Source organism: Maylandia zebra, linkage group LG3, assembly GCF_041146795.1.
Source record: "Maylandia zebra isolate NMK-2024a linkage group LG3, Mzebra_GT3a, whole genome shotgun sequence".
Lineage (NCBI taxonomy): Eukaryota > Metazoa > Chordata > Actinopteri > Cichliformes > Cichlidae > Maylandia > Maylandia zebra.
Genome location: NC_135169.1, coordinates 37,010,900 through 37,038,505, shown reverse-complemented (window position 1 = coordinate 37,038,505; position 27,606 = coordinate 37,010,900). Strand labels below are relative to the sequence as shown.

General features: G+C 46.8%; 1 protein-coding gene across 1 annotated transcript; it reads right to left on the bottom strand.

The window, feature by feature from the left end:
- Positions 1-1,132: 1,132 nt before the first annotated feature.
- Positions 1,133-26,763, bottom strand: zbtb4 (zinc finger and BTB domain containing 4). Its single transcript, XM_004562715.5, has 2 exons — positions 26,679-26,763; positions 1,133-9,803 (listed from the first exon to the last, which is right to left on the bottom strand). Exon 2 carries the CDS (start codon positions 9,785-9,787, stop codon positions 4,310-4,312), a length of 5,478 nt encoding a protein of 1,825 aa, XP_004562772.1. The 5' UTR covers positions 9,788-9,803; positions 26,679-26,763; the 3' UTR covers positions 1,133-4,309.
- Between the last annotated feature and the right edge of the window lie 843 nt (positions 26,764-27,606).

The following is a 27,606-nucleotide window of genomic DNA, read 5'->3' as shown; positions in this document are numbered from 1 at the left end:
CCCCAATTGATTACTGAAACTAAGACAAAAATTCCTAGATTAAAGATTTTTTAGAAATGGCATGTTTGGATACAAAATAAGAAGATTTATTCCTTTAGATGAGGGCAGGTCAAGTTTTTTTCACACTAAGCAAAGGAAAACTTGTTGAATTGTTGCATCTACATAAATACGGCCTCATTTACCATTAGAGTAAAACTGTTATAGATCATTACAAAAAAGTGGAGTGCTTTAAGTTGAAATTGAGCAGTGCAGACTTATAACAGTCCTTCGCCTCAATATCTGTTATCACAGTGCTGCTTTTTATTGGTATTTTTATGGTTGTGCGCTTAGTTTTCCTCTTAGAACGTCAGGGGCCAGCTCTAGATGATCCACGGGCCCGTTTTGGACCTCGGGCCATATTTTATCCACATGTGACCTAGTTTGGTTTGCTGCGAGTTGTTCAGCTGTTTCAGATATTTTCTTTCCAAGTGAACCACGTCGGCCAGCCGTATCCAGAGATCGTGCTTGTGACAGCGTGACAGGATGCAAATATTACAATGGATCAGCTGAGCTGTCATGTTAGCTGGCTCATGCAGTCAAAGCTCCTGATGAAACTGCTCATAACAAGATTTTTGAGTATTCACTTCATGATTCGTGCCCACATATTTCTCCTCCTACTCAGAAATAGCTGAATGAATTTCTACTTTTCCTTCTTCGCTTTTCCGATGCATCTTTTTCTTTGTTTGTTTTGTTTTTTTGTTTTTTGGCACTCTCAGCACAGTAAAGCGAGAGCCATCTGGTTCCATTATATTGAATAGAAGAAGGCAGACGTCTCAGCTTACAGCTGATATCTCCCAAACTGGGCAATTCGCACCAAAACAATCTTGGAGGATAAAAATCAGCACAGGCCAGAAGAAAAATCCATACATTCTGAGTTTTTGGAGGGGAGAGATGACATGCGTCTTTAAAACAAAGCTTTTTTCCCCCCGATCTGCTAAATATTAAACGCACATTTCACAAACAATGCAAAAGCAGACATCTGCTGACTTTAAACACATGGTTCGTATTAAGGGCGCTTGATCAACTTGTACAGATTGGACACATCATCAACATGAACAAGAACAACCACAAAACAACACACGCAGCACCAAGCTAGAGCTGATTTCGCTGGGTCATCAGGTTAATACTTTATTTTGTTTGATTGCAGCAAAGAGAAAGAAAGGGAGACGGAAACGGGGTGGGGTTGGGGTGGAGGAGAAGTAGAATGTCGGAGAGAGGAAACTACAGACTTTGGGAGAGCTGTGGCTACAAGCCTTTGTATCAAATCTAAAGACAAAGTCATCAGGCAACATTAAAACATCTTTTAAAAATAACAATAACATATTCTGTGGGCTCTATATGGCACAGTATTACCCTAGACATGTACACGATACCAAAACAGTTTAGCCACACTCCTACATCTATGAACAGCTTCGTAGCAAACAAAGCCAAGAACTCTATCTCCAAATCATCATTTCTCAAGGAAAAAAAATGCTAATTCAAATTTCTTATGCCATAACAAGGCACCTTTAACAGTTGAAATCTGGCAGATCCACATCTTACTATAATTATTTAAATATCAAAGCAGAGGCACATTCATTGAAACTAAAACATACAGTAAATAGTTGTTTTGTTTAGTTTGATTTTTTAAACCTCCAGATTCCAGTCCAGTCACTACAATACGTCGATTTGCATGCTTTTGGTCTGTATGATAACCATGAGAGCAAACTATGGCATAAGAAACTATGGTCCAAAAACACCCCCGTGAAACACAAACATGTCCGTCTACAGGAATGGCTTGAGATAGTGTATTGGAGACAGAAAGGCTTTTTATTTTACACTGAAACTAACCCACAGAAAAGAAAAACAAAACAGGTGGCCCATATACTGCCAAGGGATATGCTGCTTAGGCAGATTTATTTTGGTTTTCTTATTCACGTCGCGCAGCCGCTCGCTCTCGTACACAACACGTACCCCAAACATACAAAAAAACAAATAAAAAAAAAACATTTAAAAATAAAAAGGCTTGTAACCACACCCAAGGGGGACGCCTGTGCACCCCTGCAGTCGGTCACACAGTGTTTTCAACACTCCCACCTGGACCAAAAAGGTGCCCGAGTACCATCACACACCGAAACGTCGTCACTCAGAACAACAACACCAGTAACAAAAACAAAAGAAGGTGCAGCGAGCGAGTGTATGCTCGAGGGGGAGAGGGGCGAGGGGCGGGGAGGGGGCGGGATTAAAATAGCGCCTACAAAGTGACCGTGAGAAGTAAAAAAAAAAAGAAAAGTGGCGACTAATTTTTGTGGAATTCTTCCAAATAATACATCAAAAACATAACAGATATGGATGATTTAGAGACCAGAAAAAATATATATAAAAGGAAACAAAACAGAAGCTGTGCGCACAATGCCAGATTTGCCGAGGATATAAACGGTTAGGAAGCGAGTGTTGCTCATGCTTTGTGGATACAGAACCAAAGTTTACTGACATGTTCCTAGGACTACTGTATATATGCATACCAGACGTTATACGGTTCTTTTAACAGGTTATTTGTGTCAAAACAGAAAACAAAACAGGAACTTGGAAAAAACAAAAAAAAAAACAAACAAAAAAACAACTCTACCATTAATGTAGCTGTACTTCATTAACCTCATGACTAAATTTACATTCATATTTTGAAGTTTTTACCCTCCCCTCTTTTCCGCCGAAGCCACTTTCCCCACCTGGTAGGGCTAAACAACATAAACAACAACATCTTTTCAACGGAACAAACATATAGAGAGATAACATTACACTTAACAAAAAGGCCCCACCGCGAGGGCGTCTGGAGAGTGTCGGCCACCGCTTTTTGGCCTTTTCCTACCTCTCGCTAATAACACAAGGCAGGAAGGGAATAGTTCAGACTTTCTTTTTCTTTTTCCAATCTCCTCACAGTTATGGAGCAGGACAACATTTTTCGTCCGCAGCGTCATTTCTACGGAGCACTTCTGTTCAGAGTCCAGCAGTTTTGTGCCCATATATTTCTCTTTCCTCTTCAGAAACAACTCAATACCCTGAATTCATTTCTCTTTCTCCCCCTCATTCTTTGCTCTCTTCTTCCTGGCTTAGAAAATGGAGCCTTTTCCTCTTCCAGTCAAAGAGGGGAAAAAGCTACGCAACATGAAGGCTGACCTTTCTTTTTTTTTTTTTTAGTAGTATTTTCAGTTTTTTTTTTCTTTTTAAGTTTTTAAGTGAAGGAAATGAGATGAAAAAACAGAAGTGCAATGGTCTACCAGCCTTTAATTCTTACCCAGTGGCCAGCTACATTTCCGAAGCAGCTACAAGTGTCCCTTTTAAGTGACCACTACTTTTCTTGTTTGTGCACATAAGGTATAAACTATGGTGAATGCTATACAGATCCTACAGTGTCATCTGGCCCTCGGAGTCGCCAGGTTCGCTGACAGACCTCAGAAGCTCAGCTGATCTGTCATTGTCATAGACTCGCGTCCAGCCACAGCTTCGACTTCTTAATGATTTGGATATGAAGAATCGCTTCTAAATGCACTTCTACACATTGACCTACGGTAGCTTTTCCGACTAGAGTAGGAATGCTGTGTGCGTCTCAAACGGAATGATCTTATTCCCACACACCCAAACTCACACACTTTCGCACATATGCAGTTAATGCTCAACCCCTGCATGCACACATCCCTACCTGCTGTACATGTTCATGTAAAAGCTCACATATATACCTCTCGTGGACACTTTTACACCAGCGGGACACGCCTGCTGTTCTCACTCGCTCACTCGTACAAACGCACGCAAAAGGTTTGAGTCGTTTAATGCTTCACCACCTCCAGCCGTGTTGAATAAGGACTCCTCTGCCTCATCCTTGCCCACACAAGCCTTCCCTGAAGAGCCTTTATCCTCGTTATGCGGTGACTATAAAGGGAAGTAGACTGAACTAATTTTTTTTCTTTTTTTCACAAAACACACACCCTGTTAGCAGTTCTTAATTCTTATATTATAGATAATATAATGAGTCAAAGAGGAAGATTAATCGAGCTCTAGATCTATAACACGCTACAGCTGGGCGGGAGAGATGCGGAGAGAGGCGAGCAGGAGTAAAGGCAGGAGAGTTTCTTTGCTTCTTCTCCTCCCTTCACACTTTTGCTTCCTAACTCTGATCTCTGCTGGATTAAAGAGAGGCAGGGGTGCCGTGCCAGTGTATGCACTCCTCCCGCTCCCAGCCTGAACACATGAGGCTGTCCCCTTTGAATTATATTCCTTTTAATGCGTGGCTGTCCTAGGGTTTGCTGCTGCTGTTGTCCCGTTGCTTTTTGCTGCTGCCGCTGCTGCCGCTGTAGAGGCTTGGGTTTGCCACGAGGGGATGGGGGGCCGCCCCCATGTAAGGCCCGGCAGTTGCTGCGTAGTTGAAGATGGCAGGGAGGAAGGGCAGAGGCTCCACTTTGTCTCCCCCCGGTGCCATCATATTCAGAGCCACGGGCAGCGCTGCCAAGTTGTAGGGATAGGCCAGGAACTGGGGCCCATACAGCAGCTGGTAGGGGTCCGGATAGAATGGCAGCTTGGCCAGGTCCCCGCCATTAGGGACCATCACTTTTCCCAAGGGGCCAAAGGGAAGCGTTCCAGGCGGGTAGGAGGACATGAGCAGGTTTTCCTCCTGCTTCTTACCAGAGCGGTAGCTGTCCGGCACAATGAGGGGTAGTGGATAATCCTGGGAGGGGTAACCCACTGGGGTGGTGTTACCTTGCTGGGAATCTCTAGAAGAAACGGTATCCTGGTGCTCCGGTTCAGGTGGCTGTGGGGCTCGGGGGAGAAGCAGAGCATGGGCAGAGGGGCGGTCGCCGGCACCAGCTGCTCCAGTGGGCAGCGTAAGCCTGTCAAGTCCTTGTGAACTGGAGTGAACCTGGTGGTTGGTTTGAGCTATCAGTCCAATGGTCGAAGGTGACCGGCAGGGGGATTTGGGAGTGTGCCTGTGTGATGAGGGTCCATTCATAGTGGTTTGAGTGGGGATATGTTGGGGAGATGGGACAGGGCTCAAGGGCTCCTCTTTGGGGACCAAAAGTGTGATCTGGTCCTCTGGGATGTGAGCAGCTCTACTGACTTGGTGGACCCTCTCTAGTTCTTTTTCTCTCTCCCTCACAATTTCTTTCTCCCTCTCCCGCTCTCTCTGTCTCTCCAGCTCCCTCTCTTTCTCCCTTTGCCTCTCTATCTCCCTCTCACGAGCTAGTATTGAGGACATGGTCAGGTCTTGTGCTTCATTGGGAGAGGGACTGCGGGACAGGGACTGGACTCTGAGATCTTGCACCAGAGGCGGCTCCTCGTAGCCGGCGTGTAGAAATAAACTGCTCCCACCCTGTCTCTCTCTGTCCATAATGACCCCATCCCGTTTCATGAATCCCCCCTCGGAGCTGGAACATGTTGTCATGGAAACAGGAGGAGCAGCAGTGGTTATTCTGGTCTGTGATGTCATGGGCACATTTGGGGAGGTGTTGGCGGATGCCACAGCGTGCACAGGGCTGGGTATTCTGTGGATCTGACTATCTAGGTGCTTTTTGCTGGGAGTGCGGTAGTCAAGACATTCAGATCCGTTCATGACGAGCACGGTCTGGAGGGTGGAGGGCGTGGCAGATGTTAATTTGTGGTTGGTGGGTGTAAGGTTTACTGGGGCGTCTAACGGAGGGTCTGCAGCTTTTGGTGGCTCTCTCTCTGGAGCTGGAAGTGTGGGCTCTGTTAGTTCAGGTTTGTCACTGGTTTCTGACACCTGATGATCTGTGAGCTCACAGAGGTGCTCCTCAGGCTGCTGCGACGCCAAGCACTCGCCACTGCTGGGCGGCTCTGGCGTCGAATAGCTGATGACTGAAACAGAGAGAGCACTGGGAAGCTCTGCTTTTTCATTCTCTCTGCTAAGAATGTCAGCAACTGTCTCTGCTGTTTTTGGCTCTGTGTCTTTATCTTCTCTTTCTCTCTCTGGAGAACTGCTGAGCTCGTGGCGTCGGATGTGTCGATTCAGAGCTGAGGATGTCTTGCACACCTTGTGACACTGTGGGCACGTGTGTCGTGATAAGGCCCTTCTACTTAGACGAGTTGGACTAGAGTGACTCCCTCCCAGGCCACCCTGTCCCCCCTTATCTTCATCATATTTTGAAATCTCTGGCACAGGTTTGACCCCTTCTACTTGTTCGTGAGCAGCTTTGAGAGGTGCACAGGGGGCTTCAGTAGGTTTGGGATGCTGGGCTCTCTGGTGGTCTTCCAGCTTATCCCTCGAGGGGAAAGTGGCTCGACAGAAAAGGCAAACAAACTCCAGCAGGTGGCTCAGCTCATGTTTGTCTCGTTTTCTGGGGCTCGAGAACCAGCGGCCGCACGTACCACACTCAGCTGCGTTCCCGTTAGTCCACGGCCGCCTTTTTATTCCTGTAGGAGCCACTGAGGTAGACTGAGGAGGTTTTGGAGAGTGCACAGGAGAGGTGGAAACCTCATGGCGGGTTTCCTTAACCTCTTCTTCAGCCTCTTTATTTTTATCTTTCTTTTCCCCCTCTCCCTTGTCTCTGTTAGCTTTTGGCAGTTTTTCAGCCTCCTCAGTTGTTGCATCCTCTTCTTCATCTTGTGATTTCTCTGTTTCTTTATTTGAAAGGTTCTTAAGCCTCTCTGCCCTCCTCTTCAGCCGGATGGAGCGCTTGTACTTTAGCTTCCTCTGCCAGCTCTTTACCCTCTGTAGATGTGCTTGGGCCTTTCTCTTGGGCTTATAGGAGTAGTAAGGTCGCCATAAATTGTCCTCTGTGTCATGGTCGCTCTCGAGCTCGCGCACCTCCTGACGAAAGTAGTACTCCCTCACTTCACTGGGGGATTTGGGGCTCTTTTTCCTGACCACTTCTTCTTCTTCCTCCTCCTCCTCAGAGTCTCCACCTTCCTTATTGCCCTCTGCTTCCATGCTGGCTCTGCTTTGGAGGCGGTGTCTGTGGTGGTGGTGGTGGGAGTGAGAGTGGCGTGGTTCCTTGGCGTCCCGCACAGATGATGTTTCACTGCGTTTGGTTTTGGGGGGAGAAAGGCTCTTATCTCTCCTGAGGTCTGTCTCAGATATACTGCGCTTCACTATGGCCTCCTCACCAATACGTACAGTAATCTGACACAGTGGCCCTGCCTCTTTGACCTGTGACCCTACAGATGCTGACAGCTGCTTTGAGTTAGAGATATCACTCTTGCTGTGGGACTTGCGTGATTTGTGAAATAATCTGCCTGTCTCTCTGTCCTGCCTGCCTCTCGAGCCCTCCTCTGCCGTATCTGAACTGTCTCTTGACCTCTTTCTGTGATTATCTATGCTGTCCCTTTGCTTTTTGATGGGCCGAGACGGGCCCTTGACTACAGTCTGACTGTCACTGTTTTCGGGGGATGGGCTGTTCACTGGGCTTTTCTCGCTTCCAGACGTGACCTGATTGCTATGCACAATGACAGAGGATGACACAGCTGTCCCGTGAACTATGACGGAGGGCTTTGTATGGCCATATGTTATCACAGAAGGCATGCTCGTCTCTGTGCCTCTACCACTCTTGAGACTTTTGGTTTTACTGCTGTTGGACATTTTGAAGCTGCCACTACCTCTCCCCTGCTCTGACTCAATGTCTTCACTCTCATGTTTTCTAACCTGGGACATATCTACCTGGGGGAGGGGTGTTAGTGCAGAGAGGTCCCTGTGCTCAGCAGTCACAGAGACAGGGAATCCATCAGGGAAGGCATCTGGGTCAGGCTTTAGACTCTGAGGGTGGGCCCCACTGATTAGGCTTTGCAGGTCCCCGGGGCCCAGAGCACAGCCCAGGCCTGGCAGGGAGAGGGGAGGTGTTTCGGTTGGTGGCAGGAGCAGGCCGTTATGCAAACTGTCACTGTAAGTCTTGTAGGGTCTCTTCTGGGAGCGCATGGGAAGAAGACGGTACAGTTTGAGGGCGTTAGCTTTCTGCTTATAACCCCCGTTAGCTGTCTTCTCACTGGAGATGAGGCTGGGATTAATCCCATGGATGGTCTTCTGATGGGTTTTGAGATTGTAGTACGTGGCGAAGGCATCCCAGCAGAAGATGCACTGGTAGCGGCGCTCTCCTGTGTGCCACACCTCATGCTTTGTGCGGTACTCGGCCAGGGCAAAGACCTTGTCGCAGAAATGGCACGGATATTTGCGGCGCCAGGAGTGCACATTAGAGTGACGCTTCAGGCTGGAGAGGGTCATGTAGGAGCGCTCGCACACAGAGCAGAAGTAGATGACATTGCCGTCTACCACCTTCACAAAATGGTTCTCATCACCCGCCAGCACCTCTGTGCCTGCTGCATCATCACCTTGGATACGCGCCAGGAGGCTTCGTGCTTTCTTCCCTGGCCGTGCCTTGCTGATGTCTGTCTCTCCCACAATCATTCCCCCCTCCACTCTCACCTCGCCCTCCTCCAGCGGCTCCTCCTTTGGCTGTATAGTGAGAGAAGGAGGGCGAAGGCTATTAGAGGGCAGGCCTGGCACCCTGCAGGAGGCCTCGTGGGATTGCAGTCTCTTGCTGTGGATAAAGACCTTGCCACAGTAACGGCAGCAAAGGGCGCGGCTGCCACGATGCAGCCGCATGTGGACCGTGAGGGAGGAGGCTGAGCTAAACAGCCGATGGCACACGCCACAAATCAGTTCGGGCTTCAGGCTGTCAGTAGGGGAGTAGGAGGATGAGTGTGGGGGTGCGGTGAGGCCCTCGGAGGGAGGAGGAGGTGGTGGTGGTAAAGGGGGAGGGAGATGGAGGGTGGGTGGGTGAAGACTTGGTCCGTGAGGGCTCCCAGCTTTCCCAGATGGCCTTCCTGTTATTTTCTCTCGTCTCTCTGCATCCCCGCCTCTCTGATAGGCTGATGTGCCCAGACTGAAGAGGATCTGAGCAGTCTGTGAGGGGGAGGCTGTACCGTTGGCCGCCCTGTGCCTTTCATCCCATCCATCTCTAGCATAACATCCCCCAAAAGGCCCGGTGGAGGATCTTGGTGGCGACCTGTGAAACTGAGTCTCTGAACTGAGCTTGGAGCACTTTAGAGGAGGTGGCGATTTGATGTCCTTTCTGATGAGTGCATGAACAGTCATGGGAGATGAGGAGGAGGAGGGCGAAGAGGACGGAGAGCTGTCGTGTCTTGGGGGTTTAAAAGGTCTGTGCTTTACGTCCATGGTGGCATCCAGTTTCCACAGCGACCCCTTGTCTGAGCTTTTGGACGACGGTCGCCGTCGGTGGGGGGAAGGGGAAGATGAGGAGGAGGAGCCATGACAGTGGTTTGGTGATGTCAGAGAGGTCGGAAGGGGGGCTGCACTGAGCGGGAAGCTTAGGGTGATTTTTGCATTTTTAGGTCCATCACCCATATCCTCTAACCTGTCCTCCATTGTGGTCTCTCCCCGGCCTCCGAGCCTTTTACCCTTCATCTCCAAGCGCTCAGCTTCCCCTTCCTCCCCCTCCTCTTCTTTTTCTTCTTCAGACTGGGAAGTCACACCAGGACGGTGTACTGGTTTGTATAGTCCTTTGACCTTGTTTGAGCCGTACAAACTGACAGGCGGATGCAAGGAGGAAGCTCGAGCTGGGTGAAGGGTGTTTCGAACCACTGGCAGCGGCGGCGGGGAAGACAAAGGGGACAGTCGCTGACTTTGGTGTGAGGTGGGGTCCTTAGCTGCAGTCCGTGCGGGTTTGCAGAGGGAAGCCGGGCGTTGTTCACTCAGACGTGACGGAATATGGCCCACACGGAGGGGGTCCCACACCTCACCGGACACCATGACCACCCCCCGAAATCTGAAAGAAAAAAAATCAGAAAGAAGGTATTAGCATTATAAGCATACCATGGTATATGTACAAAACATACATAAGGTAGAAAATGGACATTACACCCAAAACTTTTGCAGACGCAATCATGACAAACGGTGGAGAAGACTAAATGCCCAGCTATGCTGAACTCCCGACTGCTCAGGCAGGAATGGTGAGTGCAGGGAGGGAGAGGGCAGAGGGGGAAGGAATGAATCTGCGGCAGTGCTGGTTTAGATTTCAGCGTGCCACAGCCAAGCTTTCAGAAACGCATTCCAGCGATCCATCTCTCTCTCTAGGCTGTGACACAACATTCCCTATGCCTAATTGGAAGGCGTTCAGATTTAATCAAGATTCCCGCGGAATAAATTGCTGACTTAGATTCGTGGCCCCAACACGCATAAAAATAGTCCCGCTCTCTCTTTATATGTGAGCAAGAGCCTTGTTAGCCATTCCTGGCAGTGGCTAGTATTTGCCAGGCATGACTCTAACCATTTATTTGTGAAGGCGGGGGGAGGGAGATTGCATGCATGTGCACAGAGAAGGGGTGTTTTTCTGCCCTCTGCATCCGGTACAATCTCGGCTAAGCCGGAGAAGATGAGCGACAGGCTATCCTCATTTCCATCCTAATTCGCCTGCTACGGTGGCGGTTGCAGTGCCACTGCAAAAATGTCCCATAAATGAGAAAGCAGCAGAATCGCGTACCGGCAGTCAGCTCGCTGTTATCACTTATTTATTGCGGGTTCATTTGTTTAGGTCTGCAGATTTTGGGGGGGGGGCAGAGACGGGATTGGGCCGTAATGATGTGACGAGGAGAAAAATCCTCAGTCATGCTTTTCTGCCTTCGTTTCGAGCAGCAAAGCAGCCAGGAAGGCAGGCCGCTGTAAAATTCCACAGGCAGCCCTGAACAGGCAGAAACTAGGTCAGCACTGTTATTGCAGAGGAAAGAGGAGGGAGAGACAGAGAAGGAGAAAAGAGGGTGAGGATGAGGGAGAGTGAAAGGGTGACAGAAAAAAAGGGAGACAGAAAGAGTGTGTGGGTTAGTGAAAAAGGGGGGCGGGGGGGGGGGGGGGGGTTAATATAGGAACAGTCAGACACACGGCACCGTCAGATAAACAGGAGCCCAGGCTAATGCTACCACACACACACGCAGAGCACATACGTGCACTCTGCATACACTCTCACCCACAGGCAAGACAGGCCGGCATAAACAAAGCAGTTCAACATGGAAGGGCCTGCTTGTAAATGATATTCAAAACCAAAGGGTGAATCTGAGTGCACAGCGGCCTAACACTGAGGATGCAGCTGGAGTGACATGTAGCCAACGGAAGGAAAACAGAAGTGTCTTTTAATCACATACTGGGTGCAAGCAGCGGCACATGCTCTTTGTTATGCAAGGGACAATAAAGCGGTTCATGCCGGCTTTCAGATCTAAATCAGAGCAAGGGTGCACGAATCAGTGCTCAGTACTGAAACGGGCCTCCGTTGTCGCTCACATTTGCTGAGCGATAGATGTTGTGCAGGAAATCCCTTATGGCAAGCGCCAGGCTGCTACAAGTGGGCGGACGCGCTGAGAGACAGCGCCAAGGCTAAAAATTTCATTCCCTCATCTGATTCTTGCGTCGCGGACAGGAAAATGCGTACGACGCCCCCTCGCTCTTTCTCTTCATCTCCCTATGACGCACGGAGCCACTGTGCAAGCAGAGCCTGCACAACACGCAGCCTGACTGTGACAGGCTGCCTTTTAAAAGTCCCAACTTTATCTCCACACACACACACACGAGTGGACAAACACCTCGACACTCGGCGCACAGACAAATGTGACCATGAGAGTCCCCAGGCAAAAATCAAAATAAACAGCAACCCTGTTCCCACACCTCTCTGCAACAGGATGTTCTGCACAAATAAACACGTCGCCCGGCCTGTGAAGCGTTCGTCTATTTATGCTCGTGGCACTACAAAAACCGCGCATCGAGAGCAGGTGCTCAGCCGGTGCGGGCCAAATTACGGAGCGGGCTCACGTAAACACGACGCGCATTATAGCAAACGCGTCGGCTTTCATGTAAAGACAGAGACGCTGGGCTGACAGGCAGAGGGATCAAAGGCAGACTTTGAGCATGATTCAGTTTGTTTTCCACATCAAATGACAAATCTGAAGAGAAAGTAAACATCAGCGGTTTTGATTAGGAGGATTTTATTCTTTAAAACCTTAAAAATAGCACAAAGTTGAAGATCGGTGCATTTAAAGTGACAATAAAGTTCCTCGTTTTGATTATAATTACAAATTAAACGTTGACTGCACATTGTAACGGCATGGCCAACACGTATGACCAACGCATGACACCATTAGGGGGATACAGATGGGGGCCCAATCGGGTCTGGCATTCACTGCGCAACCCCTGTATGCCACCGAGCAGGAAATCTTCAGGGAAAATTAAGGCTCGTTTTTTGTTTTTCACTACTGCTATCAGTCGCTTTCCCCAGGTAACTGAAATGAGGGACACTGGAAGAAATAGAGCCACAGTGGAAACTGTGATTGGCAAATAAGAGGGAGGAGGCACAGTAGCGCGAAGAGGAAGCATGACACGCAGCGTGAGTAAAGCAAGGAGAAACCTCAGACAGAGGAATTCACTTGATGGAGGTGAGAGGGTTTTACGGGAAACGCTGATCCGTAAGTAACAAAGCCTACCTGACCGTACTCCTCTCATTAACCTTTAAACTCCTTAACTTTAGGAAATTAAAAGTGCTATCCAGCACAACAAATAACTTGGACCTGCTTGGACTCCAAGTTTGACTTATTGACTTTGGGGTCTTTTTTCTCTTGGCAGGAGAAAAATGTGGAGAACTTTAACTTTTCCCTTATAATTGTATGATTTGCAACGGACAATCAGTCACCGGGAACATCGCCGCTAAACTGGCCTTGTATAACAGAAGGCAGGACGGCAGAGGAGTTTGGCTGGTGCACCAGCTCGAGGCCTTGAACCAGACGTTGAGCAATCTGTTTATTCCGCACTGAAACTGGTACTCATGCTGATAGACAAATAACTGGTGGGATTCAGTTACCATGTTTTTTTTTAACCATCTTACAGAAACACTCTCAAAAATCAAACCACCAGTGTTGAGATTTTTTTTTAATCTTCAAAGGGAAAACGACATAAAAAGGAAACCCTTTACAGCTCTTTCACAACAATACTTCTTATAATTGAATATTAAAAGGTCTGATTAAAGCAAATTAGATTTAATGCTGCTTTAGCGCCTCTTAATGTGGCACAATCAATATAGTGCAAACAGCTAACACTTGCACCTATGGCTCCTTTAAATTTTGAACTAATAGTGCTTAAATGATTAACTTCACCTCTGGGTATTCACTCTTTGCCATTCACCCTCCCAAATTAGGCCTTGATTAAAACTTCTTTTTATTTCCACAGTTTAGGCCATCATATTTACACAACTGCAACACAACAACAGGATATCTTCGATAACTTGCACGCCTGGGAAAAAAAAAATAGAAGCAGCTTGACGATCAAACAGGCCGTGACGGACCGAGTTTAGTTTGAGTTTACTCTGACCCTGAATGCAGCGGATGAGTTTGATGCGTTTCTTATAAAATAGGAAACTGTAACCAGCGGCAGTAACCTGACAGTAACTACAGGTCACAGCTGAACCAGGAAGTCTGTGTGTGTGTGTGTGACTTATGTTTTTCCTTCTTTGCAATCCTTTTTCAGGATATCCCTTTATTTGTGGCGTGATAATAACATTGCACTCAGCAATTAGGCTGCTGACTGCAATGTTATTATTACTGAAAGTAATCATGGTATCAGTGCTCGTGCGTGTATTTGTGTGTGTGTGATAGGTTAAGAGGAGTGCCTGCGAGGGTGAATGTGGGGGGCCTGTGTGTTCCAGCCGGCGAGCCAGCGGCGAGGAGCATGTGGGAAGACGAAGGTGTAGCTGGGCGCCCTCCCCTGTGGAAGGTCAGCCAGAGGGGCCCAGGCATCGAAGCAGCAGTAGGTCTGCAAAGATGAGTGTTTGTGTGTGTGCATAATGTTGTGAGTGTGGGTGGGTTGGTGGGGTGGGGGGCATCGTTAGCAAGAACAGCTACTGAACTCCCAACAACCCCCCGGCCAAGAGGGCGTGGTGGAGCCAGCCAGATGGGATAGAGCAGGAGGGAGGAGGTAAGGGGAAGTTGGCATGGTTCGGGGAGTGGTTATGGTGGTGTGAGTGGGGGCGTGGGGGGGCTGGAGGGGAGACTTCAAACACATCCATCCCGTGTTCACATTTTACGGTTTCCTCGTCTTTCATATCCCCCCCTCGTGCAATCCCTCAGTGTGACTGACTGCGTGCCCCCACCCTGTGTGTAAACTGTCGTATCATGGTGTTTTCGAATGCCACTGCACGCACCGGCAAACCTGCCCGTGTCTAAAACGCACCACTCTCCACGCTCTGTTAGCTCCCAGCCCAGCACGTAATTCCCATAATTCTGCTTGCTGCAACAGAATCATGGGAGGCATTAGGAAGCAGCGAGACCCAAAAAAACATGAAGAAGGGAAAAAAAAACCCCCAGCTCTGGAGAGCGGCGGCAATGCATCGGTGACCTTTGTTGAGGTAATTCCCCCCACCCCCAAATCATTTTCAATTTCATGCGCAGTCCCTGCTGAAGGCGTGAAAACCTCATTTAAGTTCTTAACATGCGAGTATTAGCAAAGCGGTTTGTCACCATGAACAGCAAGTACACCCATGGCAGGGTGAGCAGCAAAGCGCTGCACCAGCTTCCTGAGCTTGTCCACATCCTTTTAAGTTTGCAGCATGTGAGAAAAAAAACAAAAACATTTATGTAAACACAGCTAACCAAGTCAAAGACGGTAACGCTTTTCATCTCAGCACTTTAATGTCCAGCGCAGAAAAACGCCTCAAAGGCACTTAATTCATCTAATGTGTGACTCAGCCACATTTAAAATAGCAAACCGCCGCTATCAACATCATCATCTTCTTTTATTTCTTTTTTTTTTCAACACAACAGAGCTGCAGAGGAACTAAACTTCCTATTGTCTGACCTATGACCTCTCACCCCGTGGCAGTATGGGTCATATTTTCCACATGCCGAGCTCGGGGACCTGTCTCGGCATCCAGGAGGGGAACGAGGAATGTTGGGAGTAGCTGGCAGCAGATGCTCTGTTGTTTTGGAAAAAAAAAAAGAAAAAAGTAAGGCTTATGCTGGGCTGGGGACATCAATATGCCCTCTACCGCTCTATGTGAGGCAACCTCCAGCACAACACCAGGCTGGTAAAATGGAGGACAAACTGGGCGGCCCAAAAAAACGAAATAAGAGACAGAACCTGTTGATGGGACCGGAGATGTTTACCATCGCCTACATCCGACATTTAAACTCACCAGAACACTTCCTCTAATGTTGTTGGCGAGTTCACATGCAGGAGGTGGGGGACCGGCCCACCATGTTTAAGAGACCCCCTCAAAACAAACCTTGCATCGCGTGTTTGACGCCTTTTCCCGACCGGTGCGGGCTGACCGCCACCGCTCGCTCCCTCTCCCCTCGAGTCCCTGACCTGCAGTGACTCGCCGAGACGCGAGATAAATTAAAAGTTTCATCACAATCTCAGAACGAGTCATCGCTCTTGAAAAAGAACTGCGTGGTGCGCCAGCGACAGAGGATGAGGGAGACGAGGGACGAGGCCTGTTACTGGCACACGCACACGCACAGATCCAGCGCGCACACACACACACATACACACACATATAAATACCCTACCATAAACACACACTGCATAAGCGCACACACCCACCACAGGACTCACGCCCCAGCACGCGCACAGTAAAATAAAAACCTTTTCCTCCTTCTTCACGCGCGGAGCAATCACCGCCACAGCAGCAGAGTGAAGCGGAAAAACAAGCAGGAAAACAACAGATTTCAGCCTCTCTTCCTCTTATTCTCTCTGTCTGTCTCTCAGCAAGGCAAGCATACAAGAGAACGTACCTCGGAAAACCTCCTGCTGCATCTCTGCTGCGATGTGTTCTTTCCCCTCACACTCCCTCTCTCTCTCTCTCTCTCCCCCTTTGGTCTGTGTATGCGCACGTCGGAGTGTGTGCGAGAGAGGGAGAGAGAGAGAGAGAGAGAGTGAGCGGAGGGAGAGGCGGCGCACACACGCATGCACACACATACAGGCAGCAGTGTGTGAAGACAGAGGGCAGGAGCGATTCTCACACTCGAACTTGCTTGCTCTCACTCGCTCACTCCCCCCTTTTCTTGCTCTCTCTCCTGTCTCACTCCAGTTTTTTTTGCCTCTGACACACGATTCTTAGTGTTTTTGCTCTTTTCTTCTTCTTCTCCGGCAAGTGAATCCCTCTGCACCCCCTCAACTGACCCACCACCACTTCCACCCCAACCTCACTGAATCCAATCTTCCTTTTATTTGGAAGTGTTGTCCTCCCCCCCCCCCTTTCCCTCTCTAACACACATGCACAGACACACACGCATACACACACACACACACTACTTTATATACACAAAGCCCAGTGATAGGGAGAGGGAGGGAGAGAGGCAGAGGGAGACAGAGTGGGAGAGCAAGCAAGCAAGAGGACGCCATTTAAGCAGTTTGTTACGAGCACTGCAAGTCCCCAAAATGGCTGAAAACAAACAGGAACCACGCCAACTCAAAAAACCTGGGCACCAGGACAGACAGACGGAGGGACAGTGAGAGGAGAACGAGGGAGAGAGACAGCGAGAAAGTGAGACCGACGGGGAGAGAGAGAGAGACAGAGAGAGCACAAGGCTGGTGGTAGTCAAATGGCGGATGGGAGCACTCTGTGAAACAAGTGAAGTTCAGTGGGGGAAAACTCAGACATTATAAAGGGTGTTGTGTGTGTGTGTGTGTGTGTGTGTGTGGGGGGGGGGTACTCCGACCATTCAGCACGCCACTTCGATGAAGTTTTGGGATTCGGAAGAGACACTTTGAAAAAAGAACAGCTAAAATTGATTCGGCAGGTGCCGGAACGTCCCCAACTTTAAGCAAAGCTCAAAACAACCCCCCAGAAACAAAAATGCCAAACCCTACATTTCCCATGATGCAACTTAAACTCATGCTCTCCCTGCCTGGCAGATGCCCATGTCTTTCATGCTTCGTGACCTCACTTGCTAACCATGAAGGGTGTTCAGATTTAAAATAGCATGTGTGAAAACAATGCAACAGGCTGCGTAGGTGGAGGCGTGTTCCTCCAAGTACCAAAACAATTCACCGCCAACCAGGAAGGCCGGTCAGACCGACGAGTGCAAGGGCCAAGCGCGCTTTACAGTGGTGTCATAAAAAATTTTACAACTTTGGAAAGACGGCACAGCCACAATAATTCAGTCCTGCGTCCTGACGTTTGCAAAGTAAACAGCTGTTGCTGGAAGGAAGTGATGGCACCACCATTCATCGGTGAGAGTATGGAGAGCTGCATGGATGGATGCAAAGCTCAGTGACAGGGATAAGGTGGGAGGAAAGGCCGATCAACCAAACAAAGTCTTTCTAGCAGCAAGTCTTGGTGCTCTGCGTACATCTTTGGAGCCCCAACTGAGGACCTACTTGGGCAGTTATTTGAAGCTCCAGTCTAACTTTAATTTCAACAGATGTGTAGAAACAGAACTCAGATTTTTGACTACATCTCATTAACGGCACAGTCCAGAGAACCAACATGAGGGGAGCTGGAGCTTATCCCAGTGGTCATAGGACAAGAGACAGGGTACACCTAGGACAAGTTCCCAGTCTGCTGTAGGGCCAACCATTCTCAATTTTAAATCCACCAATTAACCTAAACCCACTAACTGCGTGTCTTTGGACTGGGAGGAAGCCAGAGTGTCTGGAGAGAACAAACTCCACACAAATGGTGGAGTTGAACCCAGGACCTTCTACTGTGAGGCAACTGTGCTAACCACTGCACTGCCAACACCCTTTTCTGTCACACTGAGTAGCAACAAAACTGTTGCGAACCTCTACTGTCCACGTGCAACCCTGCAACGACAAAGACATCTTCCATCTTTGCTGTTTGGGGACTCGTGCAGAGCTCCCTTTAGGGCTATTTGTGTGCCGTTGTCGCTCACTATGCCTAAATACTTCTTTTCCATCATAGGCTAATGTATTGGTCTAGTTTATATTTTAAGATTTGAGGGACAAGGAAACTTCACATTTTATGAAACTGGATCAAATCTTTTCTGGTATAAAACCAGAGTGCTGTCCCAGAGTAGCGGCCAGTGCACGAAATTTTTCAGACTCGTCTTTAAATGAGAACGTGGCCAAAGGCTGAGAGAGCGCCACAAACCCCGGGGCAGGGACACCATTCCATTGTCCGTGCCCTCAGCTAAAACGGTTCAAGTGCTACCGTCGATGGCGCTGCTCCTGTCAATTAAGGGCTTTTAGGTCAGCTGGGGTATCTGGGGGATACTCTGAAATCTACTGGGCACAACTCTCAGTTTTGTTTGGCAGCACAACTTTAATCAAGGTCTGCAGCTGCATCTGAGCACTGATTCGTGCATAGCCATGCAAAATGCCTCACAACAGAAACTGCCTTCGCCCTCGCTGCTCTCGGCCTTGCGTGTCGCGGTCGGTAGAAATTCCTCCGACAGCCATGAGCCACTCTGCGGCCTCAGATCAGGAGGTATTCTCTCAGCTGGAACAAGAAGGAAGAAAAATGCGAGCTGGGGTGGAAGAATGTTCTGGTACTGTTATGCTACAGCACCATCATACTTCCCACTGTCCTTTTGAGTGGAGAGACCCCCCGCCCCACCCCCCTCCGGTACCCACCAACTGAACCTTGACGCCAACAACCCACCCTCCTCCTCCTACTCTTCCCCTGCCCTTTCCCTTTCATCAGTCTCTCTCACCCTCATTGTACGCTGCCACACTTGTCTCCATGGGAACCGCTCTGGGATTGGGTGTTGTTCCTGTGACCTCTCGAGCTCTTGGAGTTGAGTGAACTTTTTTTTTTTTCCTGCACCCTCCATCCTCACTCGTGCACGTTTTTAAAGCAAAGTGTGTGTATGTGAGAGAGAACTGGAAAGTGAAAAATTATGTCTGTCATGAAAATGAGCTCATGCATGCGTGATGCGGAGACAATGTGTGTGAGAGTGAGTGTGTGTTACAGGAGTGCAGCCACTCGGTCCACGCATGTGCACCTGCATTGTCCCGTGGCTGCAGCCGGCCACCAACTCTACATTCAGAGGCACCCCGTTGTCCGTCAATCCCTATTCATGGCTGTTAGGCCAGACGTGATCATATCTTTTCATGCTGTGCTACCAAGCGACACGCACATCTGAATACACAGAGATAGAGAAACTTAGAAAGCCATGTCGGTGGAAAATTTAAACCATTAACTCACCAAGTCTTTCAATATTTAACCAAAGGAAGAAGAAAACAAAAAAGTGTTTATCTGAGTCGCGGCGTCAGTCTTGGATTTCGTCTCGGGCGCACACGGGATGTTGAAGCTCAAATAGATTTCTTTAGAAAATTAAAAGGAATTAATTCTACATGTACGGTCGGACTGAACTAAAATGTTTTTGTTGTTTTCACTCAGCACTATACCAGCTGTGCAATCAAAAGGACCCTACGCAGTCTGGCTGAATTATGGAGGAAACCTTTGGTAGGTGCGTCCTTGTTTGTTTTTCAGGGTCTGTCAGCTTGTGCATGAGGACACGGATGCACATGCTAAAATAAAGCATAAATCTTAACACTGTGTAGCAACACTGTTCTAACCATGATATGAAGCTGATATAAACTATGTACTCAAAATGCAAGTAGTTTGTGAAGTAGTAAAAATACCTCGACATGCTGTCTTAAACTTTCACTAGCTTAAATTTAGCAAATAGTTATCAAATTAAGCCATCTTAATCACATTAAGCACTCATCTGAAACATGTTTTGATCCATTGTCTCAAGTTTGCGCTCATTTTCCCCCCTTTTTTTAGTCTTAGCTAACTCCTGGGGGAAATATGAGTCTTTAATCTTTAAATGCTACATGTTCATCAGCTAGTCACTAACTCTGCTGACTGAGGCACCAGAAATGGCATCATCCGAGCAGTAAGGCTCAGTGTAGCCTCAACAATGTAGTTTGTGATTATAAACCCCCCATGCTATTCTTAAAATTAAAAACAAAACATGCTGTTCATACCCGCTTTAAGGAAACACACAGTGCGTTTTATCCAGAAGTCTGACTTTTTTCTTTAAATGAAGACAACTGAGAGCTCGAGTCTATCTCTTAAAGACGTGCTGAACGAGGCTTGTTGTTCCAGTATAAACACTTGAGTGAGCCTAGGATCTTGTATCTGAGAAGAAAGGGAAAGGTCGTCATCTCTGTCAGATCCACGATATGCAGAGTCACACCTGCAGTCAGTTTGAGTTTTAGTGCACCTGAACTCTAAACGTGCTTGCTTACTGCTTACCAGACTTGTCAAGCATCAGATCCTTAGTTCTTGGTGTTTATTCGGTCAGTTGTTTGTAGTTGAATAAAAAAAAAAAAAAAGAGTTATGAGATAGGAATCAGTCACTCTCTTTGCTTGTTTCCTCTTAACATTCACTTTGTGTTTCTGCTAACCCGGACACTGGTGTGCATATAACCCGAGGCCCGTTCATGGGTTAGAAAACATCCTCAGTGATCTCAGAGAAGGGATGACTAACCTGCTCTCCAGCTGACTTGGACTCTGATCAAAGTGGGAAGTCAAACAACGTTACAGGAGTTCAAATGTCAGTGCCTTCTTAAAGAGGAAGCAGCAGCTTTAAGAGGACGACGCAGCAAGTTTCTGCGTTTCTCAGGAAAGCAGTGAAAGCGCAGCATATACATTTTCTGCAAGCGTGCGGGCTAATAATGAGCTTTACATGTGTTTACATCTGTACACGATTGGGTGTTTAATCCTTCAGTTTTATCTCACAGAGAGAGGGGCGGTGCTGTGAGTAATTTGATGAAACCTCGGTAGACGTAGGGAGAGAGATGAGCGTGCTGCAGCCTGTCATCTGCAAACACGTCTCTGCTGTTTACAAAAAAACAAAATCAGTGCAGGAAGCCGGTAATATGGAACAGAAAATCCACGCAACAAACGGCTCCCACATGATAAAGTTAACAGCAGAAACCACCATTTAACTGGTTTAACAGCTCTTCCACAGACTACTCAGACCTACAGATAAACACCATCATAAAGCCCAGTTTACAACACACAGTCAAAAAGAAAGTACACCCTCTTTAAAGTCTAAGGTTTTATATATTAGGACATAATAAAATTCACTTGCTCCCTATTAGTCTTAAAACTAGGAAAAGATTATATATCATGTCATTAATTTCTTAACAAAAGCAAAAGTGCAATAGGTGAATAACTAAGTACACCTTTGCTGCTTCCACAGGAAATAAAAGGGAAAGTAACCGCCAGGAGCTGCTGATCTACTACACTTGATTAACCAATCGTCAACAAATATGAGCACCTTTTTACAAGCAGAAGTTTTTACAGTGTGGTGGTAATACAATACCAATGAGGAAATGAGGAAAAATCTTAGAGAAGCAATTGCTGTTGTCCATTAATATGGGAAGGGTTATAAGGCCATTTCAGAACAATCTGAAGTCCATCACTCTCCGGTAAGAAAGATTATTCACAAGTGAAAGATACTGAAGACGTCTGCCAATCTTCCCAGGAGTCGACATCCCAGCAAATTCACCCCAAGGTCAGACTGTGCAAAGCTCAGAGACGCTACCAAAAAAAGCTTACGTTTGCAGAACTGCATTTAAACCAGTGGTTCCCAAACTTTCTTTGCTGGGCCCCCCTTTGTTTTACAAGAAAATCTTTGTGCCCCCCTGGCACAAACGCATCCTCCAACCACACACGCCCATATTTTGCATATAAACTCCATTGCAGTTTATTTCACACCTCAAACCTTTAGTAAACATTAAAAAAAATGAAAGTAAACTGCAATAAATTAGAGGTTACAATAAAATAAACTACCAACACTTTTAAATAACAGAAAAACAAACCATCTTTATGGTGTAATTATTATACGTGTAGTTTTTTGTTACTGTGTAAGAATACTCAATATTGCTATCAATACATTTTTCACAAAATGCCTCTCTGTGCAAACATAAACAACTGTGGGATACTGTTTGTCCGGGATTTGGACAGCCCAGCGGGTGCTCCCGATGCAGGGGAAACAAATTCTGATCGGGATACCTACCTTGGCGCCACCGTTGTGCAGGTAAAGCCAAAGGCAAAATATGCTTCATCATTTTTTCTAGTCTTTGGTTTGGAAGCATATGTGGCGATACTTCATCTTCTGCTTTGTATTTGTGTGGGAGCCCTGCCAAAAACCTGTCCATTATGCTATCAGTGTCCAAGCATTCGTTTTTTTATTCATACTGCGCCCCCCCTGCAATGGCTCTGTGCCCCCCTAAGGGGCGCGCCCCCACTTTAGGAACCACTGATTTAAACAAACCTTTTGTAACAATGTCCATTGGACAGACAAGACCAGCGTGAATCAGTTTAGCTAATGTTGGCTTTAACAGGCTATTGCACTGGGAAAGCTTTTTCACATGACTGTAATTCTACAGCTATAATTAGACAAACCTATTTTTTCCTGCTTTATCTTAAAATATTCCCCTGACGTGTCACTGAGTAGGGAAAAAAGGCATCTAATGAAATGCTGTATGAGTTACACATTTTTCAACCAACCTGTAAGAATGTAAACATAACTGTGCCAGCAGCCTCTCGAAAACTCGTAAAACCACAGGGTTGGAAGACAGAAGAAACTTTGAATAATCAGGTCAGAAGTGCCACAACACAACATTTATTCTACGTCTATACAGAGGCTACGACTGGATGCTTCAAGGTTAAAAGGGTACAACCACAGAACCGTGCATAGCATAAAGGTGAAACTGCTTTTGTATCATCACAAAGGTCGAGCTATGACAGACTAGGATCGAAATCTGAAAGTATTGTTTTCAAACTCCTGTCTTCGTTTTGTTTCTTCAAGAATTATTGGGTAATTTCACACTTTTACTTGAACTTCTCACAGCTGTCAGACCTATTAAACCAACTGCAGGTAGGCACAAAACAGCGGAAATATTTTAGTTGCTAACACAACAACAATGATCATGAAATAATTTTCATGTAATCGGATTAAAAATGGAAGATGGAAGACATATTCCCCCTTTTTTCTTGAGCTGAGAATGCTTAAAACTTCTGAAGTCTCGGCAGAGGAGTTAGCAGGTTCAACTCTACACCATGCTCACAGCCAGAAATACACACACACACACACACACACACACGACAAAGAGCCTGTCCTCAGCAGATGTCCACAACCTGCACGCTGCTAAGCTCAGAGGATGTCCCACAGGCACGATGAAAGCACAGGAAAGGTTTCATCGAGCTACGCTGACAAGTTATGTTCGACAGTTATAGTGCATTGCTGGACTTGCCTGATATAACTCAATAGGCGGATCCATCGGAGTATCAAATGACAGAAACGAGCCTTTATCCACCCAAAGTCTAACAGGCCTGTTCTAGGTCCCTGAAGCAGGCACACCGAGCTATAACGAGCATGTTTGTGTGACTCAGCAGCGAGACTGCTGAGTCACACAAACTCTCCCCGGGCACACGGGAGATAAAATGTCGAAAACTGGAATTACATGGGCGCAGGCCGCGCAAGAGAGTTAAGGCTGGCATCTAATTTACAATTTGATATGCAATAAACCGCTGGCAAAATATGGTTGTGTAACACGGGGGAAAAGAGCAGAAAAAGAAGAGGAGGAGAGGAAGCAAGGATGTTGCTAAAGGAGACTAGAAAGGATAGTTGGAAAATCATCTGGGAGGGGTGCTTGATATGGTGTGGAAGAGAGAGGGAGGGAGGTGGACGGCTGGTTTTTCCACTGCCAGAAAGAGAGAGGGAGAGAGAGGGGACGGCTAAATCAAATTAATTAGCTCCTTCATCTCCAGGCAGCTACTCAGGCATGCTGTACTGGCAAAGAGAGGCAGTTGGAAGGGGTGGGGGGCATTAGGCAGAAGAAAACGGGAGAAAGCGAGATAGGACATGGTGGAGGGGGTGAAAAGCCTGCTGTGTATGTGCGCCATTCAGGAGGAGCAGGAGAGGGGAGGGGTGCATAATTCTCTGATAAGCAGGAGGGTTGTTTTGCTGGAGCTGCTGCTCAGCCGTGAGGAGGAGGAGGAGGAGGAGGAGGAGGAGGAGGAGGAGGAAGTAGCTGCATGTTGGCTGACGCCGTGTGCTGCTGCGCTTCATGGCGATGGTACTTCCTGTTTCTAGACAGGCTGTATTTTGAGGGCACTGTAAACAACCCCGCTTTCATCCACGCCTCTTTAAATAGCACGCAGGCACTTCAATCAGAGCCTCCCGGAAAGACGGGAAGCCGTCTTGGAAAGACAAAAGAGATAGATACAGGGATTTCTTTTTTTTTTTGAGTTAGGAAAATATGAGGTAAACGTATCCTGTAATCAAAAATAAAATGTAGAAAGGGTGGAAAAAAGAAACCCAACTGTTGAGCTGACATTAAGAATTAAAGGGAAAGAGGGAAAGAAAGGGGAAAAAAAAGAAAATGAGGCAGATGGTCTGGTCAGTGGCATTCAGCCAGGGGAAACACAACAGCAGCACAGGAGAGAAACTTAACACAAAAAAATGGATAAGAAGGGACACCGCAGACAACATGTGGCCATCTCTGAGACTATGAGCGAGGCAGACGAAGCCAATGACGCAAGAAAGCGAAGATGAAAACTTAAGACATAGAGAAATATGTTCAAGTTGTTCAGTTAGTTGGCAGACAGCTCTTTGAGGGGGACCGAAAGCAATCATGCGACCGTATGAAAAGGTAAATAGGCCAAGCTGATTGAGAATGAAAGGCGTACAAAAAGAAGCCCCCCAAAAGCTTAACAATGAGTGAAAAGGACAGTGCCAGGGGTCAAAACCCTGGAAGAAGCGAGCAATGGACAGCTCGTTGCAGCAGCGTCGCCCAGACGAGACTTGGCTGCTCTGAGAACCCGAGATTAGCGCTAAGCTGATTGCAACGCGAGGTGGGATCAGGAGCAATTAATTTAGCACCCAGATCATTCCAGGAAAAGGCTGAAAGAGCCTTAACAAAACACAGATCTCCCGCAAAAACTCCTCCGAGTCAAATACTAGCTGACTTAACATTCCTGCTTGTGTCTGCAAATGAGCTGCCTGAAAGGAATCCTGGGTAAAAAAGACGGCAGATGAGGGACCTGGAAGGCTTGAAAGAGTGTTTGGATGATAAAAGGAAGGATGAAAGAAAAGATGAAGACGCTTGGCAGAGGCTGACATCAGCCAAAACAAACAGTCAAAGAACAGGACATTCTGTAGCGGGCAGAAATGGGCTGGCCTGTTCAGATGGGCTCTCGGAGCACGCCTCTGAACGTGCGTCAACCATTTTTTATTAACATCCTGGTCCCTAATGTAAGAGAACGAAAGGTTTTCTTTTTCTTTGTTCCAATAATCGCACGAACCTGACATTAAATACTGAGTCTTGCCTGTTTGATCCTGGTGCTCAGCGTGATGACCCCTGCACACTGGGATTTGTAGTTTTTCCAACAACCGCCCATTTTCTCAAACTTTACTGAGGCACACAAATTCTCCATTTCATGTTCAGCAGTTTTATCCAGAGAGCAGCAACACAGCCTCCAGGACATGCTGCCTTTCACTTTGTCAAGAAACAGTGATCTTGTGCTGTGCAGTGACTCACTGGCTGATGTCATTCAATAACAATACGATTTTTCTACAGGGATGGAGGCGAACGTTATAGTTTAAGCTCACTGTAAATCTGACTGAAAAAATTAAGTCTCTGCTTTGTTTTTTTGCTATACTGTGCTATAACCCCACCACAAACTCACTGACCCCTAACAACACACATGCGCTCTCGACAGACAAGAGCTCCCCCTGGATACACCAATCTTCAGTCCTTACAGGAACAAACAGACGCTCTCCTATACCGACAGCAGCCAAATCAAACAACCATTCCCCTCTAACCGAAGCGAGACTTTGCTCCTGGTTTTAACAGACACATCAACAACCAGGCCACCGTCACCAACTGGCCTTCTCTAAAACATCAAACTTAAGTCAACCATGGCTACTGAAGGAAACATCCAGCTGCCAAAACCACCAGCATTCACAGAGTCCGGATTTTCTTCCAATCTATTTTCTAAAGTGAAACTGCGCGGCAAACATGACTGAGAAACATAAACTGAAGCAACCTTAAAAGTATGAGAAGCTAAGCCACATTGAGCAGCGGACAGTACCGCAGTCTGTCAGACTTCTAAAGCTGAATTCACTACATGTAATGATTAATCATTATCATTAAATATAAATATTTTCCAACTTCAGTTTGAAAGAAGTTCACATTATATGCAATCACATGCCTCATTAGAGTAAAGGTACTATTATTAACATTTAAAATGCATTACTAGTAAATGTATGCATTCAAATTTTCATTCATAGTCTCTGTCCTTCTTTTAAAGTATTATAGTGTATATTTCTATATATACTTACAACTGCTTGTCAGCATAATCTCATAGCTGTAATTACCCATTTAGAAATTTGATATTACCTATTACATTTACAAGGTGTATGTAAAACTAAAAAGTACTCAATAACAGCAAAAAAAGTGAATCATATACATAAAGTTACAGTAATTGCACAACTTTAGTGTGTTTTTACATTGAAATCTTCTTTAAATAATCCAGTCAAGGGCCGTACACACCAGGCCTACAGGACGTTCCTACTCCTGAACCAGTCTGATCTATACACATTTGATTCTTTCATGCTTAGGAAAGCAGAGGTGACTGCTTTTGATACTATGCTGACACTATGGGGCTATATGCACTAACCTCCTCGGAACAGCAGAGGGAGCACTTTTGACAGTCTTCTGGGAGCCGGTTCCGCATTGAAAATGTGGTTGTGCAATGCCTTTGCAAAGCTGATCATTCTCACTACAAGCCAGAGGAGGGAGCCAACTGGTCAACAATGAATCCTTTGTATAGTCATGGTATAGCATGGCACATGGTGAACAAAGTGATCTACTGTCACATTCCTATGTACATTTCAAAACGTGTCATCACCATCACTCGGAGCATGTTTTGACTCCATGTGGATACAGCAGATCTGACCTTGCTTCTGAGCTTCAGTGATGCTCTCCTCTGATGGATCTGCCAAAAAACAGAACAGATGATGGCAAACAGGCATGTTCACAGTGCTGGTATTTGGTCCCATTCAGCAACATGCATGTGGTATTTTTTTTTAACAAGAAAATGTGGGATGTAAAAATAAAACTTAACAGTCCATACTGTTGTTTCAAAAATGTTTCTTTATTTAGAAAAAAAGGAAAATGGGCAGGAGAACCTGATACAATGCTTCAACAGCATTACATGCAGTAAAAACACTACACCAGATTTAGATTATGCAACCACACAAGGATTTAAACACTGCTTGTGGCGTTTACTCCCACCTTCTTTTGACAAAACGAAGACAAAATGTGTAAAAGGGTCTATACCGAATACTGAGCACCTACTGCCAAACAACCCTCTGTTGCTTTTATGGGACAAATGGGATTGGTGGCTGTCAAAGAGCTTACATTTAAGACATTGTATCATTTTGCTCAGGAAACACTGGTCACTTCGGTCGATTCCTTTGAGCATAATCTATTGTTTATGCTGAAGACAATTCTTAGCTACTGAAGACACTTATAATATTTTAGCTCTAACACGCTTACCTCAGTTTGACTCTAATACATGTTGGTTAAGACCCCATTGTTCTAAT